We start from the raw sequence: 17,681 nt of genomic DNA on the forward strand, positions 1-17,681 counted from the left end.
AAAATAACTCTAAAATTAAAGTTTTATCAAATAATCTATTCTTAAATCAAGAGCTTATTTTTTAAGATTAAATAAGCTATTACTAGTCAATGATGGAAATTCCATCTCCACCATCTCCTTGGCAGGCCCACTTCAGTTTTGAATCGTTTCATTTTTGGACTCCTTTCCTAAAATGATCTTGCAAGACCGATGAGCGGAGTCGGTGTCACGCGGATGTAGCGGTGGCCTCCACAAGCTTCTGGACCTGACTAGAGACGGACGGTCCTTGCGGAGTCTCTACGGGCCTACTGTAATGTATGTATTTTATCCATGCCGTCCATTCATTTTGAAAGATCAGCTTACGGCATTAGCTTAAAAATGAGTTCAATCGAAATATTGAGTGGACCACACCACAGGAAGCAGTAGGAATGGAACACATACCGTTGAAAATCTCATGGGGGCCACAGAAGTTTTGGATCAAGATGATATTTTATTTTTTAACCTTCATCCAGGTCTGTCTGACCTCATAAACAGGTTGGATGGCAAATAAACATCACGGCGGACTCTAACAAGGTTTCAATGGTGAACGTCATTTTCACTAATGTTTCATTGGTGTGGTTCACTCAAGATTTATGATTGACTCATTTTTGGGAAAATTTCTTAAAATTATCTTTCAAAATGGATGGACGGTGTGGATAAAATAAATACATCACGGTGGCCCCACAGAGACCCCGCCAGGACCGTCCGTCGTGTCGTCCGAAAACGAGCACCGACGCTCCACGAGCTGCGAGTTGTACAAACGGTTCAACGGAGATAAAAGTTACATGGCCCCACACTGTATTTATTATATCTACACCGTTCATCTATTTTTAGAGTTCATTTTAGAGAATTGTTTAAGAATGAATCATATCCAAAGATCATTTGGACCACACCATAAATAGAAGCAGAGATATTGATTTTCACGGTTAAAAAATTTATAGGGCCCATCATAACGTTTATTTTTACATCCAATCTATTCATGAGGGCACAAAGACCTGAACGAAGTCGAAAAACAAGTTTCATATTGATCCAAAACTTCTGTGACCCCAAAAAGGGTTGCAATGGTAAGCGTTCAATCTCCCACTGATTTTTTTGGCTTCTTGCATCTGATTAAAGAACAGCTGGATTCTCGAAACTGAGAACAACCCATTTCTCAGAGGAGCGGATTGGATCGTGAACGCTTCAGTGGCCAAAATGCTACTGAAGTGATGTGGCAAAATGCCACTGGTGGATGCCAGCTGCTGTTTCCTTTCAATAAATACTCTTCCAACCGAGATCCGTTAGCGGATGTTTGAGATGTTTTCCGTTTAGGCCATGGATGCACTCGGCCACGTGCAAGTAATTGTTTATCTTAAGAAAAAACCGGACGTGGATTTTCTGCCAAAAGACATTCCAGGAAGTTCCTGCGCTGTGAACCAGGTGGGGCTCATTGTGATGTTTGTGAGAAATCCTACCCGTTCATCTGTTTTTTGAGTTCAATTCAGATTTGGAACCAAAAATGAACCGTTTCTAGAGCTCAAGTGGGCCAAAAATGTGATAATTGAACGTCCACAGTAGAAATATTCGTGGGCCACAGAAGTTTTGAGTCATGTTAATATTTTTTTATTTCAGTTCATCCTAGTAGGAATGAAGTTATTAACGGTATGGATGGCTTGTAAACATCACTGTCGAACCCAGATAGATTTTAACAGTAGGAATTTTCCTAACCACATTTTCCTTTAGTACGGTCCACTTGAGCTTTGGATACGGTTCATTTTTGGCATCATGTCTGAAATGAACTCAAAAAATAGATGGAAGGGGAGGATTTCTCACAAACATCACAGTGGGCCTGAGTTCCCAGCGCGGGAAGAAATCCGCGTACAGAAAAAATGCATGCGTAACGGTACGTGGCCAAGGGAAGCGGATTGCGTAAGTAAACTCCGTCGGGTCCACCATGATTTATATATTTTATCCTACCTGTCCATCCATTTTATAAGATAATTTTATGGCCTTAGCTCAAAACCTAAGCATATAAATAGCTAAAATCAACCACACCAAAGGAAACAGTGTGAGTTGAATTTATGCCGTTGAAAAATTCTTGGGGCCCATAGAAGTTTTGGATCAAGATTATATTTGTTTTTTACCTTCATCCATGTTTTTGATCCTTTGAACAGTTTGGATGAAAAATAAACATTACTGTAGGCCTGGAAAGGTTTCAACGGTGGAAATCATTATTTTCACTGTTTCCTGTGGTATTATTTCCATTGTTTCCTGTGGTATGGTCCACTTGAGATTTTTATAAGCTTTAATTTTGAGCTCAACGCCTAAAATTAGATGGAAAAACAAACGAAAAGTGTGGATAAATCACATAAATTCATAGTGAGCCTAACTGCATTTTCTCAGTATAACAATCCCATTTCATGGCCGAGTGGTGCACGGCGTAAAGGTAGAAAGATCCGTTAACTAATCTAACGGAGTAGCATTTATACCAAGGGAACACGCTCTTGTTATCTAACCAATGGCGTTTTGCCACATCACTTCAGTAGCGTTTTGGCTACTGAAGCGTTCAGTATCCAATCCGCTCCCCATATATGGACGGTTTGGATATAACATATACCTCGTCATCACACCCACAGAACTTGCTGACGTCAACACAGCAGCTATATAGCTGGTTTGAGGTACACCAGCCAGTCGGCTTCCGGTCCTGGTGGGGTAGTACAGTCAATTCGCATCCTTCTCTCTCACTCCTTTTCCTTCTCCCTCTTCCTCTCTCTCGCTCTCCGGCAGAGTAACCTGAAAATCTCTCGTATCAAACTCTAATCCGAATTTTAATCTCCTCGACTTTTTTCGGAGCCATGGATGATGAAATCACCGGAAGTTTCCGCCGAACGTCGAGTCGGAATCGGAAGGTCGCTTCGAAGATGGTCGCTGCCCTCGCCAGCAGCGATAATCGCTCACAGGTGGCCCCTACCCCCCTCTCTATCTCTCTCTTCGATCATCCCAGCCGCTCGATCTTACTCGGGTCCCATTTACAGTATTTTCTATTGATTTTTCTCGAGGTATTATATTGTATTGATACTCGACCGAACAAAAAGATGTCATCTTTTGTTCGGGTCCAGCATCTCTGCAGGTACGGTCTGCTTCTTCTGTCATCCTGACCGTTCATCTGTGCCGTTCGGCCGGGCAAGCCTTCCAATGGATGATCTTGACTGTCCGTACGAGTGGTGGACTGCAAATGGATGGTTTGGTGGAAAAAGAAGTCTATCAGAATGAACCAACTGACCTGGGACCCTCCAGTTGAACGGTCTGGATCGAAGAAAGGGGGTTGCCTGTACGGTTTCTGGGCTACCAAAGAGCACCATTTTTGGTTATTTGCTTATTGTTGTTTTTCCTGTTTTTGGAGACTTCTTTCATGGAATAAGTAGTAGTTCTGCTATAATTCATGCCTTTTGTAGAATTTCATGAAGTGCAATGGGAATTCATACACTGCACATGTGTTGTGTTTTCAGCGATCGGGGCCATTGGTTTGGTGGGCAATTGTGTGGATGAGCTGTAGATGAAAAATCAAGGTGGTTGGGGAGCGGTAGCATCTGGTCAGTGGCCGTTAAATGGATGACTGAAACAAATTCTCTTGGAAAATGAGGAAATGTTCATGCTTAATGAGAAAAAAAATAAAAAATTCGGGAGTTAGGTTGTCAAATGAATGTGATCTTGGGAGATGGTCGATTCACATGACGGCCCACCTGATCAATGGTGCTGGTCACCATGCTTGGTTGGACTTTTTTAGTGTCCATGAAGACGTTTAAGTTGTGGTGTTTCTCTTTATGGAATGTTTCATTTTAGGCAGCAATTGCTCGTCTCGAGGCTTTGGAGAATGACAATGCTGGAGCGGAAATGGTAGAGATAAATGATGACAGCGATGCTTCACTTGATGATGATGAAGGTCTCATTTTTTAAATCTTTTTTGTTTAGTTGTTTATTTATGCTTCTGTGAATGAAATCTCAGTAAGCTTTTAGATTTGAGATGAGTATATATATATATATATATATATATATATATATATATATATATATATATATATTCCTGCCAATACCTGTTCTTTCTTTTATGTTTTATTGTGAAAATGATCTGGTGCCAATACCCGATAGTGGAACTTTGCTATTTGTGAACCTTATCACTGTTTGGTCGAGGTTGTACTGTGATATGAAGTTGGCCCACCTGCTTTGACACTTAAAGAGTTGGTGGGATAATGTGGGTTCTGATTATTGGTTTCATCTGATGTTGGTTCATGGTTGTAACATAAATACTGAAATTTCACTACCAGTGTCCCACCAATATTGGTTCAAGACTACCCTTCAAAAAAAAAAAAAAGAAGGGTTCATGACTACATGTGATAAGAAGTGGATCACACATGTGAGGTTATGGGATAATGTGGGTTTCACTTCTTAGTGCCTTCTGATCTTGATTTGATGTCGATAATGTTCACATGTGGTGAAATTTCACAATTGGCCCGACCACTGTGTAGTGTGGAATGATTGAAAAGTAAGCTCACTTTCTTTGAAATTTGAAGTGGTGGTGGAACCAACGGGATCCTGCATTTGAGCAATTGATTAATTTCTCATTGGCCTTTTAATGTAACCAATTAAGAATTGGTATGTTTTCTTATGCCCATCGTAGCAATACCATAGCTATACGGGGTTGTTTTTATGAATCTTGTCATCAGTCATTCCTATCTAAGCCCCTATGTTTGATAAGTGAACAAGCTTTGCTCTCTCTCCTCATCACTTCAATCCATGTCCTTTTAGGTCTTCCTCTTTTCCAGCCTTCAGACCTTACCAATGTTCCTTACTGGAGCGCCAGAGCCATCTTCGGTCTTCATTGCATATGACAGAACTATCTAAATTTGCTCTCCATAATTTTGTCTTCTTTTGGAAATACTCTTAGGCTGGTTCGAAGGAATTCTATTCTTCCTAGTTCTGTCACACACCCATGTCGATATCCTCAGCTCTGCAATAGTCAATGTATGCTAATGCTGCCTTCTAACTGCCCAACACTCTACTTCATGTAGAATGGCCAGTTGAATATGTCTTATAAAAATCTCCCTCAGGGCCTATTTGGATACACTAATAACTGGTTAAGTTGAAAAAATAACTGGTTAACTTTTTTCTTTAACCATGTTTGGTTAAGCAATGAAAAGTGGAAACATTTTGTCCTTGGTTAATGTTTTAAACAAAAAATCTCAAAATTGGATATTTTTTAATCTTATAATAGTGAATTTTCTTTTAATGACTTTCACATCTCTTCTTCCCTCTTACCTAAATACACTAGTAGAGGTGGCAATGGGTTGGGTTTGGGTTGGACGGTTGAAGTTATGCCCTAGAAAACCAATGGGCACCTTAATCCACTGGCCATGTGGATATGATAGGGTTGATCTTAGCCATTGATCTTGATGATCAATGCTCCTTTTGGACAAGTGTAATATGTCATGTGGATGTGCTAGGGTCGATTTCAGCCCTTGATCTTGATGACTAATGCTTGTTTTTAGGCGTCTATATGTATATTTCCTTTCTCCTACTTTTTTTTTTTACTGAAAGGAGACTGTATTTTGTTTAAGAAGCATAGATGAGAAATCTGTGTGAAAAATATAGAGGGAAGCAAAGGATACAAGTTTTGTAACAAGGGCCCATTGAAAGGGAGACCCACTCTAAAACATCCAACTAAGCTCTATTGAAAACTGCTGAAGTCTCTCTGATGTGGTTCTTGAAGGTCCTGTTATTCTTCTCTCCAAAATGCCCACAGCCTGCTTAGGAGAGAAACTCAACACATCTTTCTTCGGATCTTGTCACCACCTCCCTTGTGCCACACTAAGAGGAAAACCTTGATTGACCCTGGCATCTCACAACAGTTAATGAACAACCCAAAGGAATACTCCCATATTGCTCTTGTGAAGGCAAAATGAAGGAACAAATGGTTGATGGGTTCTGCATCCCGTCAGCACCAATATTAGGACTTACCATTTGCATTTTTGGAGGTTGTCTACTGTAAGAACTGTTTTCCTTCCCGCAAACCAAGCAAAGGCTACCAACTTTGGTGATCCCCCTTGTAACCACACAAACTTGGCTGGGGCACTATCGGAATGAGGCCCATGACCATGGATCGCCTCGTAGAATGAACACACTGAGAAACTGCCCGAGCTTTCCAATTTCCCTTTCCACCCATCTGTCTCCTCCGAAAGCCTAGGGGATGGAGTACCGAGAGCAGCTGTGTCATATCCTCCAATTACCTATCTGAGAGATTTCTTTGGCAGGGAGGGCACCACACAAGCTGACCACCCATAGAAGAGCAACAATGAGCTACCGATATGTCCAGATCGGGAGCAAGCCTGGCCATTCCACAGAAAACTTAAGGGAGAGGCCTGTCCCCACACCAAAAATTGATCCAAAAGAGGATGTGGGAGCCACCACCAAGGGAAAGTGCAACACCTTACATGAACCTACTTACCAACTTCGCAATGGCCTTCCAAATTGCCAAGGCTCTGTACAAGGATGACTTCTTGGCCATCCATCCACCATCCCTAGCACCATATTTGCATGCAATAATGTCCTTCCACAAACTCCCATCTTCCAAGCCAAACCTCAAGAGCCATTTTCCCAACAGGGCTACATTCTTAGATCTGAGCACTCTGATTCTAGCTCCTTCATGTGTTGGCTTGCAGACCTCATCCCATTTCAAGAAATGAAGCTTCTTCTTGTCCTCTGCACCTCTCCATAGGAAGTTCCTCAATTCGTTCCAACTTGTCTAAGACGAAGATTGGACCAGCACAAAAGCCAAACTTGAGGGCAAGTTCACTTTGAAGATGGGAGAATTGATGCAATCTGATCCCATGACCACTTAATGAGATGATGGATACAATATGAATATGAGTAAGGGATACAACGTGATGTGGCTATAGCTGTGTCCGTCTATTTTTGTAACTATTTAATATATTCTTTATGGCCACACTCAATATCTTAATTATGGCAACCTTTGACAATGGAAATAACATTTCTATAACTCCATCTTCTATTTTCCTCATCACGCATGACTTTTAGATCAAGTTTGCATTGGCGTTCTGGTAGAATTTTTCACGTCTCCTTGGAAGACGAAATTACAAAACGTCATTGTAATACCTTTTTCCAATGGAAGAATTAACAAGAAATCAATCAGAAACAAATACCTTATTGCATTTTTTGAAGAACACAAGCCTGTATGGCTCCGGATCCCTTCACCACTTATCTGGAGTTTTTGTCCATTTCCTTAGAAAATAAGTACTCACAACTTCCATTACTAGCAATTATTTTGAATACTTTGCGTCTTTGATCTACAATGAGTTCAGAAGATGCTTGTTGTCACCTGATGTAGTCCAGGGTTTGTCCAAGCACACTCATTTGAGATGTTTTGTCGGTGTCTTAGTGGCCCATGAGTAGGGGGAATCGAGTAGTAGCTTTTTTCTGCCTTAAAATCCACCTTAAAGGAGTTTAAGGCTGGCTTATTGAGTCTCAACTAATAATTATGGGGGTGGATGGTTGTTAATTACACCCCATGCATGCATAAGAGGCTAAAACCCTAAAAGTTGTTCACACAAAGTATTAGGTGCTTCTCTATTATGTGCTCACAGTTAATCACTTGGATTTCCACTTGTGTATGCCACATGCAAGGCCCCATCATCATTAAGAAAGAGAATGGGTGAGCGTTAGAGAGGTTTAAGGGGTAAGTTGTTTGTGGGTATGGTTGGTTTGTTATTTGACTTTGAAGTTTTCTATTCAAAGTAGGGAGTTTTTGTTATTCTGTAGGGGCAGAAGGTTTTTCAACAGTTGGGAGTTTGTTGCGCCTTATAAATTAGTAGTATTTGAATAAATGAGTACCTAAGAAGTTTATTCATTATAGTACTTTTGGAGGCCAATTTCCCTTGAAGTAAACCAATCCTATGTCTTAACCATCTCTACAACTACCTAATCCTCTCTTTTATTCTATTATTACTTCTCTCACAACAAGCCAAGATAGGTAGACGTGGAAGGAGAGGTGGGAGTAAAGGCCGAGGTGAGCGAGTAGCCTTAGCCGAACATAACAGTTTGGTATCAGACATAGGCATGGAGGAGTAGTGTATTGAACGCTTGGAGGAGGAGGTTAGCTCCCTGGCATCCGGCCAAGAGAGAATGCTTAAGGAGATCCATGGGATGTTCTCCACTATGAATGCTCGGTTCAACTAGTTGACAATCTGTCGCGTCCGAGAGTGAGGAGAGAGCTCTCATAGCCAAAATCGAGTTGGAGGAGGGCGAGCCAATGACAACTCGGGATTGGTGCAAGTGGGCTCAACTAGTTCATATCTTCCTAAGCTTGTTAAACTCGACTTTCCACGCTTCAATGGAAGTGAAGCGCCGATGAGTTGGATATGCCAAGCAAACTAGTTCTTTGGATTTCATCAAACTCCGCATGAGGAGCGAATTCCCCTAGCCTATTTCAACTTAGAGGGTGACACCCAACTTTGGTACCAATTGTTGAAAGAGGATCAGTCCGTTACTTGGGACGTGTTCAAGGAAGGACTGCATGCTAGGGATGGGCCCACTCAATATGAGGATATCTTTGGGGACCGTGCCAAGCTTAAGCAAATTGGTTCTGTTCATGATTGCCAAGGCCAGTTCAAGAGGCTACTCGCTAGAGTAGGGAGGTTGATGTTAGCACAACAGGTGGGCTGCTTCATTAGTGGATTCAAGGAGAGTATCAAGGTTGACATACAGGCTACTAAGGCCACTACTCTTTTTGTTGCCGTGGGCTTGGCACAATTCTATGAAACAAGGAACTGGTCCCAACAATGAGCACTACCACGAGCTGAGAAGAGTGACACCAGTTTAGACTTCTACTCCTTTATGCTCCACCATTCCGGCCATCAATAGGCTTACTCTTGTAGAACTCTAGTAAAGGCGTGACAAGGGGTTGTGCTTCAATTGTGATGAGAAGTTCAGGCCGGGTCATAGATGTAAGAAACTTTTCCTCATTGAAGGGTGTTGTCCCGAGGAAGATGAAGGTGATGACGACAGAGATGATGTGGCAGCAGAAACACAACAAGAGGTGGAAGTGGAAATGCCTGAGAGCTTACTTCACGCCATCACTGGGGCCCACTCCCCACAGACGATGTGATTTAAGAGAAATCTGGGGTGTAAAGCTATTACTTTTTTGATGGATTCAAGTAGCACTCACAACCAAGGTGTTCAATAATGGTAATGGTGGTCCTAACGGCCATTGCCATTACCGTTACAACGGGCCGTATGACCGTTACGGCATTTTTTAATTTTTAATTTGAAAAAACATGTTTTTGGATTGTTACGGGTCTGTTATGGACCATTACATGCTGTCTTTTCTGTAATGGCCGTTTCGACCCCGTAACGCGTAACAGTTATGGCTGTTACATAACTGATTTTGACTTACTTGCTCACTAAAACAACCATATGGCAAAGAAGGTGGGCTGCATCCTAAGGATGAGGGACAATTTGAAGTGGCGATTGCAAGTGGATAAAAATTAGCAAGTGCTGGAAGTTACAAGGGGGTGGTTCTGACTTTACAAGGGATTCCCATCATTGTGGATTTCTATCTCCCACCACTTGAAGGATGCGATGCTATCCTTGGGACCTAGTGATTGAGGACACTTGGACCAATCATGTGGGACTTTTCAAAGTTGCAAATGAGGTTTCACATTGGAGGCAAAAAAATGGCGCTACATGGGACGTCTACAACTGGGGATAAGATTGTAGATGATGTTGATATCAATCGAGAAACTCAAAAAGAAGAAGCAAGGGGTCTTGTTGCAATTATACTCCCTTTCTATGAGGGCCCCATAGCTCCACCTGACCACTATTCAAGGATATTGACATTTACAACTCCTCCCAGCATCATATGAAGATGTTTTTACTGAACCAAAAGGGCTACCACCTCCTAGGACTGACCACAAGATTCCATTGGTGCAAGGGAGCAGCCCGTTTTGTGTAAAGACCATATCGCTACTTCCACTTCCAGAAGGCTGAGATCGAGCATCTAGTCTTCGACATGCTTGCATTAGGGGTTGTTCGACCAAGTAATATTCCTTACTCTGCACATGTTATACTTGTCAAAAAGCATGATTGTTCGTGGCAGTTATGCATCGATTACAGGGCTCATCAAATCACCATCAAGGACAAATTTTCAATTCCGGTGATTGATGAGTTACTCAATGAATTGCATGGGGCGTGCTCTTTTTCTAAACTTAATCTACGGTTCGAGTATCTCCAGATATGTATGCATCCGAGCGATGTTCCAAAAATGGCATTTCAAGCTCGTCAAGGACATTATGAGTTTCTTGTGATGCCATTCGGCCTCACCAATGCTCCCTCCGCATTTCAATCGCTCATGAACAAAGTCTTCAAAGAGTACCCACATAAGTTTATTTTGGTTTTCTTTGATAACATTTTAATTTATGGTAAAAATTGGGAGGAACATTTACATCATGTAGAGGTTGCTCTATCAGTTTTGAGAGCTCATAAGTTGTTTGTGAAAATGGAAAATGCCAATTTGGCTAGACCTAAATCAAGTACCCTGGCCATGCCATTTCCAAAGAAGGGGTCGATGTGGACCTCGACAAGGCGACGACAATGTTGAGTCGGCCCAAGCCCACCACTCTCAAAGCCCTTTGTGGGTTTCTAGGCGTGATTGGGTATTATCGAAAGTTCATCCAAAATTATGGGAAGATAGTACACCCACTCACATCCATGCTAAAGAAAGACTCTCCTGACGCCCCAACGCAGAAGAGGCATTTGAACAGTTGAAGCAAGCAATGGCACAATCACCAGTCCTTGCACTTCTTAATTTCTCTAAGCCCTTCATTGTAGAGTGTGATGCATCAAGTTTGGGTATTGGAGGAATATTGATCCAAGATCGATGGCCCATTGCATTTTTAGTCAAGCTTTTCATGGAAAAACTTGGCTTTGTTAACCTATGAAAAGGAGATGCTAGCTTTGGTCCTAGCGGTGCAGAAGTGGTGTCCATATCTTTTGAGGTGTCAATTCATTGTTAGAACTTATCCGAGAAGCTTAAAATATCTCTAGGAGTAGAGAATCACTATAGTAACATGGTAGCTGATGCTTTGTCTAGGCGGGATGAGAAGGGGGAAGTTGCAGCCATTTCACAACTGGTGCTAAGGTGGTTGGAACTCATTAAGGTGGATGATGCAGGACAACCAACCACTTGCTCTAAAAGCTTGAACTGTTAGAGCATGGCGAATCAATCCCTTTATCTTAAAGCTCAGGCCCCACATCTCATGGGTTAGGACCTCGGTTGAACCCCTCTCGTGGGCCCTAAATCACATGGGTACCACCTCACACGAGCCAACTGCCATACATCAGTGGGACCCGCCTCATACGAGCCACCCGCCTCACATTAATCAACCCCAGTGAGGAGTCTCGAACACGAGACCTGCTCTGACACCAATTTGATGCAGGACAATTAACCACTTGCTCTAAAAGCTCGAACTGTTAGATTATGGCGAATTAATCCCTTTATCTCATAAGCCACGCCCCACATCGCATGGGTTAGGACCTCGGCCGAACCCTCTTCGTGGGCCCCAAATCACATGGGCTGCCCACCCCGAGTGTGTCTCCGCATCCCATAGGCTACCCCACTCGAGCCCGGTGTGAAATGCGCATTAATCACATCCGGTGAGGAGTCTCGAACACGAGACCTCCCCTGCGGGCGCCGCCCACCCCGAGTGTGCCCCTGCATCCCACAGGCGACCCCATTCGAGCCCGGTGTGAAGCCGTAAGACTTCAATTGCAACGGCTAGTTCAATTGAGCCTAAATGGTGAAGCCGTTGGGCCTTGGGAGTATCGTGATGGGATTCTTTTCTTTAAGAATCATATATGCTTCCACTCAATGCCATAATCATCAAGGAGATCTATTTCAATACCCACGAGGGCTACCGTAAGACACTACATTGGATTCGTTCAATCTTCTATTGGAAGTGGAAGAGGCAAAAAATCAAGGAATTTATCAAGCAATGTGATACTTGTCAGCGCCACGAAGCTGAGAATCTATCATCAGCTGGACTATTGTAGCCGTTACCTATACCTACTCAAGTTTAAGGCCAAGTCAACCGTCTATGTTGTGGTACATAGGTTGTCCAAATATGCCCGTTTTATACCTATTTCCCATCCTTACACGGCTGCAAGTGTTGCCCAAGTATTTTTTAATGAAGTCTTTAAGTTGCCTCTTGTGTGTGATCGGGATCAGACGTTTACAAGCGTTTTTTGGAAGGAGTTATTTAAATTGAATGGTACTGATTTTAATTTTTGTTCTTCGTACCACCCCCAAACTGATGGACAATCGGAGGTGGTCAATCGGACGATAGAGATGTACCTTCGTTGCTTTACAAGTTCCAAACCCCAGGAGTAGGTGAAATGGATTCCATGGGCTGAGTTTTGCTACAACTTCGGCATCCACTCTTCAACAAAGAAGACCCCATTTGAAATTGTTTATGGACAGACCCCACCAACATTATTGTCATATGTTCTAGGCACCACCAAGGTTGAAACAGTGGATAAAGAGGTTGGAGAGAGACCAGATTTGGTGGAGTGGTGCGATCATCTCCAGGCATCTCAATCTTGCGTGAAAAGGCTCTTCGATTAGCATCACATGGATATGGAGTTTAAGGTTGGCGATTGGGTTTACTTAAGACTACAACCCTACCGGCAAACCTCCCTCACTCTTCATAAGAATCTTAAACTCTCACCCCAATTTTATGGACTATTCAAGGTCCTTCAAAGGGTTGGGCTGGTTGCCTACAAGCTTGACTTACCTGCTGGGTCCTGCATTCACCCAATATTTCATGTTTCCCTCAAGAAGCAAATTGGAGCAAATGTGTCGGTACAACTCTCCCTTCCAGTGATCCAAGATGAAGATGACTCCATCGTCCCAACTCCCAACACCACAAGTGATTCTAGATCGTTGAATGAGGAATCGAATCGATGACGAGAAATAGTAATTCATTGGCAAGGCTTATCACCAGCTGATGCAACTTGGGAGGATTTGGAAGAGATTAAGCAGAGGTTTCCACAAATGTATCCCACGACAAGGCCACATCATCGTTAATAAAGAGGTTAGGTGAATATTTGAGAGGTTTAAGGTGTCAGTTGTACGTGGGGAGAGTTGTTATGTGCTCATGATTAATCACTTGGATTTCTACGTGCGTATGCCACGACAAGGCCACATCATTGTTAATAAAGAGGTTAGGTGAACGTTTGAGAGGTTTAAGGTGTCAGTTGTACATGGGTATGGTTTGTTATTTGGCTTTGAAGTTTTGTAGTCAAAGTAAGGAGTTTGTTGCTATTCTATAGGTGTTATGTTCGGCTAGGGTTGCTCGTTCACCTTGGCCTCTAGTCCCACCTCTCCTCCCACGTCTGCTTATCTTGGCTGGTTGTGAGAGAAGTAATAATAGGATAAAAGAAAGGATATGATAGTTGTAGAGATGGAAGATAGGATTGGTTTACTTCGAGGAAAATCGACCTCCAAGAGTATTATCATGAATAAACTTCTTAGGCACTCCTTTATTTAAGGACTGCTACTAATTTATAAGATGCATTACAACGTTAAACAACTTCCCCCCTTATAAAATAGCAACAAACTTCCTACTGTCGAACAACCTTCCTCTCCTACTGTTAAGAACCTAACCAATGCGCCAAAAGCTCCAAGACTGATGGAACAAGTAAAGTTAGGCTATTAAACTGTTGGGATCGTAACATTCCACTACGCTCCGCAGCCGACGTCCGCAGCGGCTCATGCTGTGGCAGCTCTTACTCTGGCCTCTTTTCCAGGTAGCCCTCTCCACATCGTGGCGGCTTTCACTCTAAGTCCAGGTAGCCCTTTCCATAGGTCGCTCTTTCTATGACTCGAACACAGGATGTGGTGTTAGCTTTGATACCAATTGTTAAGAACCTAACCAATGCGCCAAAAGCCCTAAGACTGATGGAACGTGTAAAGTTAGGCTATTAAATCCTTAGCATCGAAACATTCTTTTTTACTATCAACCATTAAATTGGGCATTAGTGGTAGAAGTCTGCTATAGAAGAAATCTGTAGGAGTGTAAGAGAGAAAGGGGAGAGAGACTAAGGCAACAACTTGTGTTGTATATGTTGTTAGTCAAAGATGACTAACTCACACACACACACACAAACTTTGAAAGAAAGATACAATGCTCCACAGGAGTACACGGCATACATACACACACAAACAAAATTACATTTATTTCCACATTAGTATGCATAGGAGGCCTTTTTTTTTTCTTGAATGTATGCTATTTTGGGGGTGGCCCTTATTAGGCCCCACTAGGATCAGTTGTGGCAAATTTCACCTGTAAAGAAGTTAAGGTCTGAGAAACAAGAGTTTGATCGTATCTAGAGTTCTTTATTTAGAAAATAGAGCTGGTTAAGTTATTGTGATGGAGTTGCTTGGTGTAGGGGTGCAAATGTGCTGGTTCAGGTCGGGTTTGAGGGGAATTCCACATCCGACCTGTTTAATAACTAGGTCTGGATTTCAGCCCCAGACCCAATCCATCAGTACATGGGTTGGGCCTAGCTCGAAGTAAGCAAGGGTTGCGTCAGGTCTGGCTCGAGTCAAGACTAAGAGGATCCAATCCCAAAACACTTTCCTATGGGATGGGTCTAACTTGTTTTGGTCTGATTGTAATTCCCTACTTAAGATGGATTTCCTGTTAACAATCATGCTTCATATTTTCTTCAGGAAGTTGGGTTTTACTTATTACCTTAATCGAAGAAATTCTACAAGTTGATTCCAAATCGGGCTTGGGCAGAGTCTAGGTCAGGTCCACTTTTGTGTTCCAAATCTGTCCCATTTAAAGAGTTGGCTCAGAGCTGGATTGGATTAGACATGACCCATTCATAATGAGAATTGTATTTCTGACCCATATCCACACATGCCAATTTGCCAATATGTCGTTCTGTTCAAGATTCAAGCTCCCCATCAGGTGTGCCTCATCATGCAAATGCCCTGGCTCAAATATCAGGTCAATCTGCTTGGCAGGTGGACCACACATGATAGTCCAAAAACCTGAAAACTCGACTTAATGTTCAGTCAGATCAGGTTGACTCAAAGACTTGACCCGACTTGACTCAATATTTTATAATTGGAAGTATAAAAATTAGGGATAGGAATTAGATAAGATAGTATAAGTAATATGCAATAGAAATGCTGTCATCAAACCACTCAATGGTGGTTGATTAAGACCATCTTTCACTCTGGCAGAGGTTGTGGGTTCGATTCCCTCCCTCATTTCATTTTATTAATGTTCATACTATAAGGGGGTGCGGTACTCTCATGGAGGGGAGAAGGGTGAGGTTCTGATACGATGTTTGGCTGAGAAAGAGGAGGCTATGCAATGAGTTCCTGATGTTGGCAAACTTGGCCTGGGACTTGAACTCTCATGGAGGGGAGAAGGGTGAGGTTCTGGTAGGATGTTTGGCTGAGAAAGAGGAGGCTATGCAATGAGTTCCTGATGTTGGCAAACTTGGCCTGGGACTTGAACGTCTCCATTGACTAGTGCTATTCGGCCATTGTGCTGGAGGAATTTGCTGAGGAAGAGGAAGAGTTCATCACTTTATCCAGGAGGTTTGCGTTATTTTGCTATTGGTGGAGTTAGAATCGTTGGTGTGGCTTAAAGATAAATTTGGGAAAATTTCCATCCGATCCTTTTACAACATGTTCATTGGGGCCGTGACGAGGTTGGCGAACTTGACCTCGAACTTGGACGTGCCCATTGATTAGTGCTATTCAGTTGGCAGAACCGAGGTGTCTTGGACCCCTCCATGTTGGAGAAATTCGCTGGAGGAAGAGGAAGAGTTCATCACTTTATCCAGGAGGCTTGCTGGTATTTTGCTATTGGTGGAGTTGGATTCATTAGTGTGGCTTAAAGATAAATTTGGGAAATTTTCTGTCCGACCCTTTTACAGGATGCTCATTGGGCCTGGGGCAAGTGGGGATGGTTCACATAATTCATCTCTGGAATAAGGTGCTAATGGTCGATAGCCCAAGGAAGAGGGGAATGGCTATGATTAACATTTTTTCACTTTGTTGGCAGGATGAGGAATCGGTAGACCATCTATTCAGTCATTGCGCTTTTGTGAGGGAGGTGTGGGAAGGAGTATTGGGGTGGCCTGGGTGCTACCTGAGTCTTTTGAGGATCCCCTTTGGTCATAGCACAGGGGCGGGGTTGGTAAGAGAGGAAAGAGGTTGTGGAGGACATCCCTCCCGGCTGGTTTGTGGGCTTTACGGGGGAAAATGAACAACTGATGCTTTTGCAATCTTTGCTCAAATGTTCTGGGAGTTTTTTAGGAGGTTCAAGGTGGATGTAATGGAATGGGATTCGATCTCAGTCCAGCCTAGGTGAGTGTGATCTTTCTTGTATATCCTGGGTTGTGGTGTAATTCTTTGGCTTTTGGCTCCTTTCAATAAATCGTCATCTTTCAAAAAAAATAAAAAGATGACAAGTTTGAGTCTCGTTGAATTGGGATTGAGTTGGACCCAGGACTGAGTTTCCTGGTTACTCCGCTTGAACTCTTGCTGAGTTGAGTTGACTTGGCCAAGCTTATCTGATTGTTTTGCCCAGGAATGTATAGGGAGGGACCTGCTTGTGAGCAGCTTGGATCTTGAACACTGGCCACATCAGCACATGTGACCGTGGGTGCGCATTTCTCATAGATATTAGATGTGTTGTCTTTTTGACTGGATGCCTGCTTCTGCTGACCCTTTTTTACTTTCTAATGTAGGGTACATGCAGAAAAAACAGTCCAAGAATACAAAGCGGAAAACCAGGCAGGCAAAAGCACTTGAGAACGCAAGGAAGGCCCCAAGAACGTTCATGGAGCTGTTACAAGAAGTAAGAGAAGTCATTTGCTTTGGTTTTGAATCCCCCTGTTAGAGCTTGGCTTTGCTAATACATGTTCCAATCCCCTAAATCTCTGCAAACAGGCAAATCTCGAAGCCTTGCCTCCACACGTGCCATCCTATCTGAGGGCTGCTGTGGGCCCCCCAAGCTCAACATCACGTCGCCATTTCTGCACTGTCTGCGGGTTCACTGCCAACTACACATGTGTGAGGTGTGGGATGCGGTTCTGCTCGTGCCGTTGCCAGGTCATACACACAGACACTCGATGTTTGAAATTTGTCGCATGACCTGGTGCTTCCGTCATGGTTTGTAGTATAACAATGCTCAACCCTGAGTATCTACTGTTCGCTTGGGTTTTCCGGTTTGTACAGTTGCAGCATCATCCAGTGCTCCAAACCACCGATATCATGGGCCCACTGTCGATTCCCTGACCCCAGATTGGAAGATTCCAGAACTGAATGTTTGGCCTTTCCTTGGGTTCTCTTCTGTTTATTTGTTGGCCCCAATTGAATGGTGAGGATTTACCTCAGGGAGATTCTTTGTGCATGGGCCAGTGACAGTTGGGTCCATCAGATCGATGTTTTTGGATCACCGAGCCATGGCCCACATTTGTACTGATTGGGAGATCCAGCCCAGTTATGCTAATTTCAATCAAGATTCCCTTCCCTGTATTTGTTTCAACGGTCTGTAATGTTTTGATGGCCAATCTATGCTCCCAAGGAC

At 43.0% G+C, this 17,681-nt stretch overlaps 1 protein-coding gene across 1 annotated transcript; it reads left to right on the forward strand.

The window, feature by feature from the left end:
• The first annotated feature begins 2,713 nt into the window (after positions 1 to 2,713).
• LOC131220968 (SWR1 complex subunit 6) lies at positions 2,714 to 17,430 on the forward strand. The gene is made up of 4 exons (XM_058216001.1): positions 2,714 to 2,957; positions 3,841 to 3,940; positions 16,840 to 16,949; positions 17,042 to 17,430. The coding sequence occupies exons 1-4, from the start codon at positions 2,853 to 2,855 to the stop codon at positions 17,243 to 17,245; spliced, it is 519 nt and encodes a 172-aa protein (XP_058071984.1). The 5' UTR covers positions 2,714 to 2,852; the 3' UTR covers positions 17,246 to 17,430.
• Positions 17,431 to 17,681: the final 251 nt, after the last annotated feature.

This window comes from Magnolia sinica, chromosome 12, assembly GCF_029962835.1.
Source record: "Magnolia sinica isolate HGM2019 chromosome 12, MsV1, whole genome shotgun sequence".
In the NCBI taxonomy this organism is placed as follows: domain Eukaryota; kingdom Viridiplantae; phylum Streptophyta; class Magnoliopsida; order Magnoliales; family Magnoliaceae; genus Magnolia; species Magnolia sinica.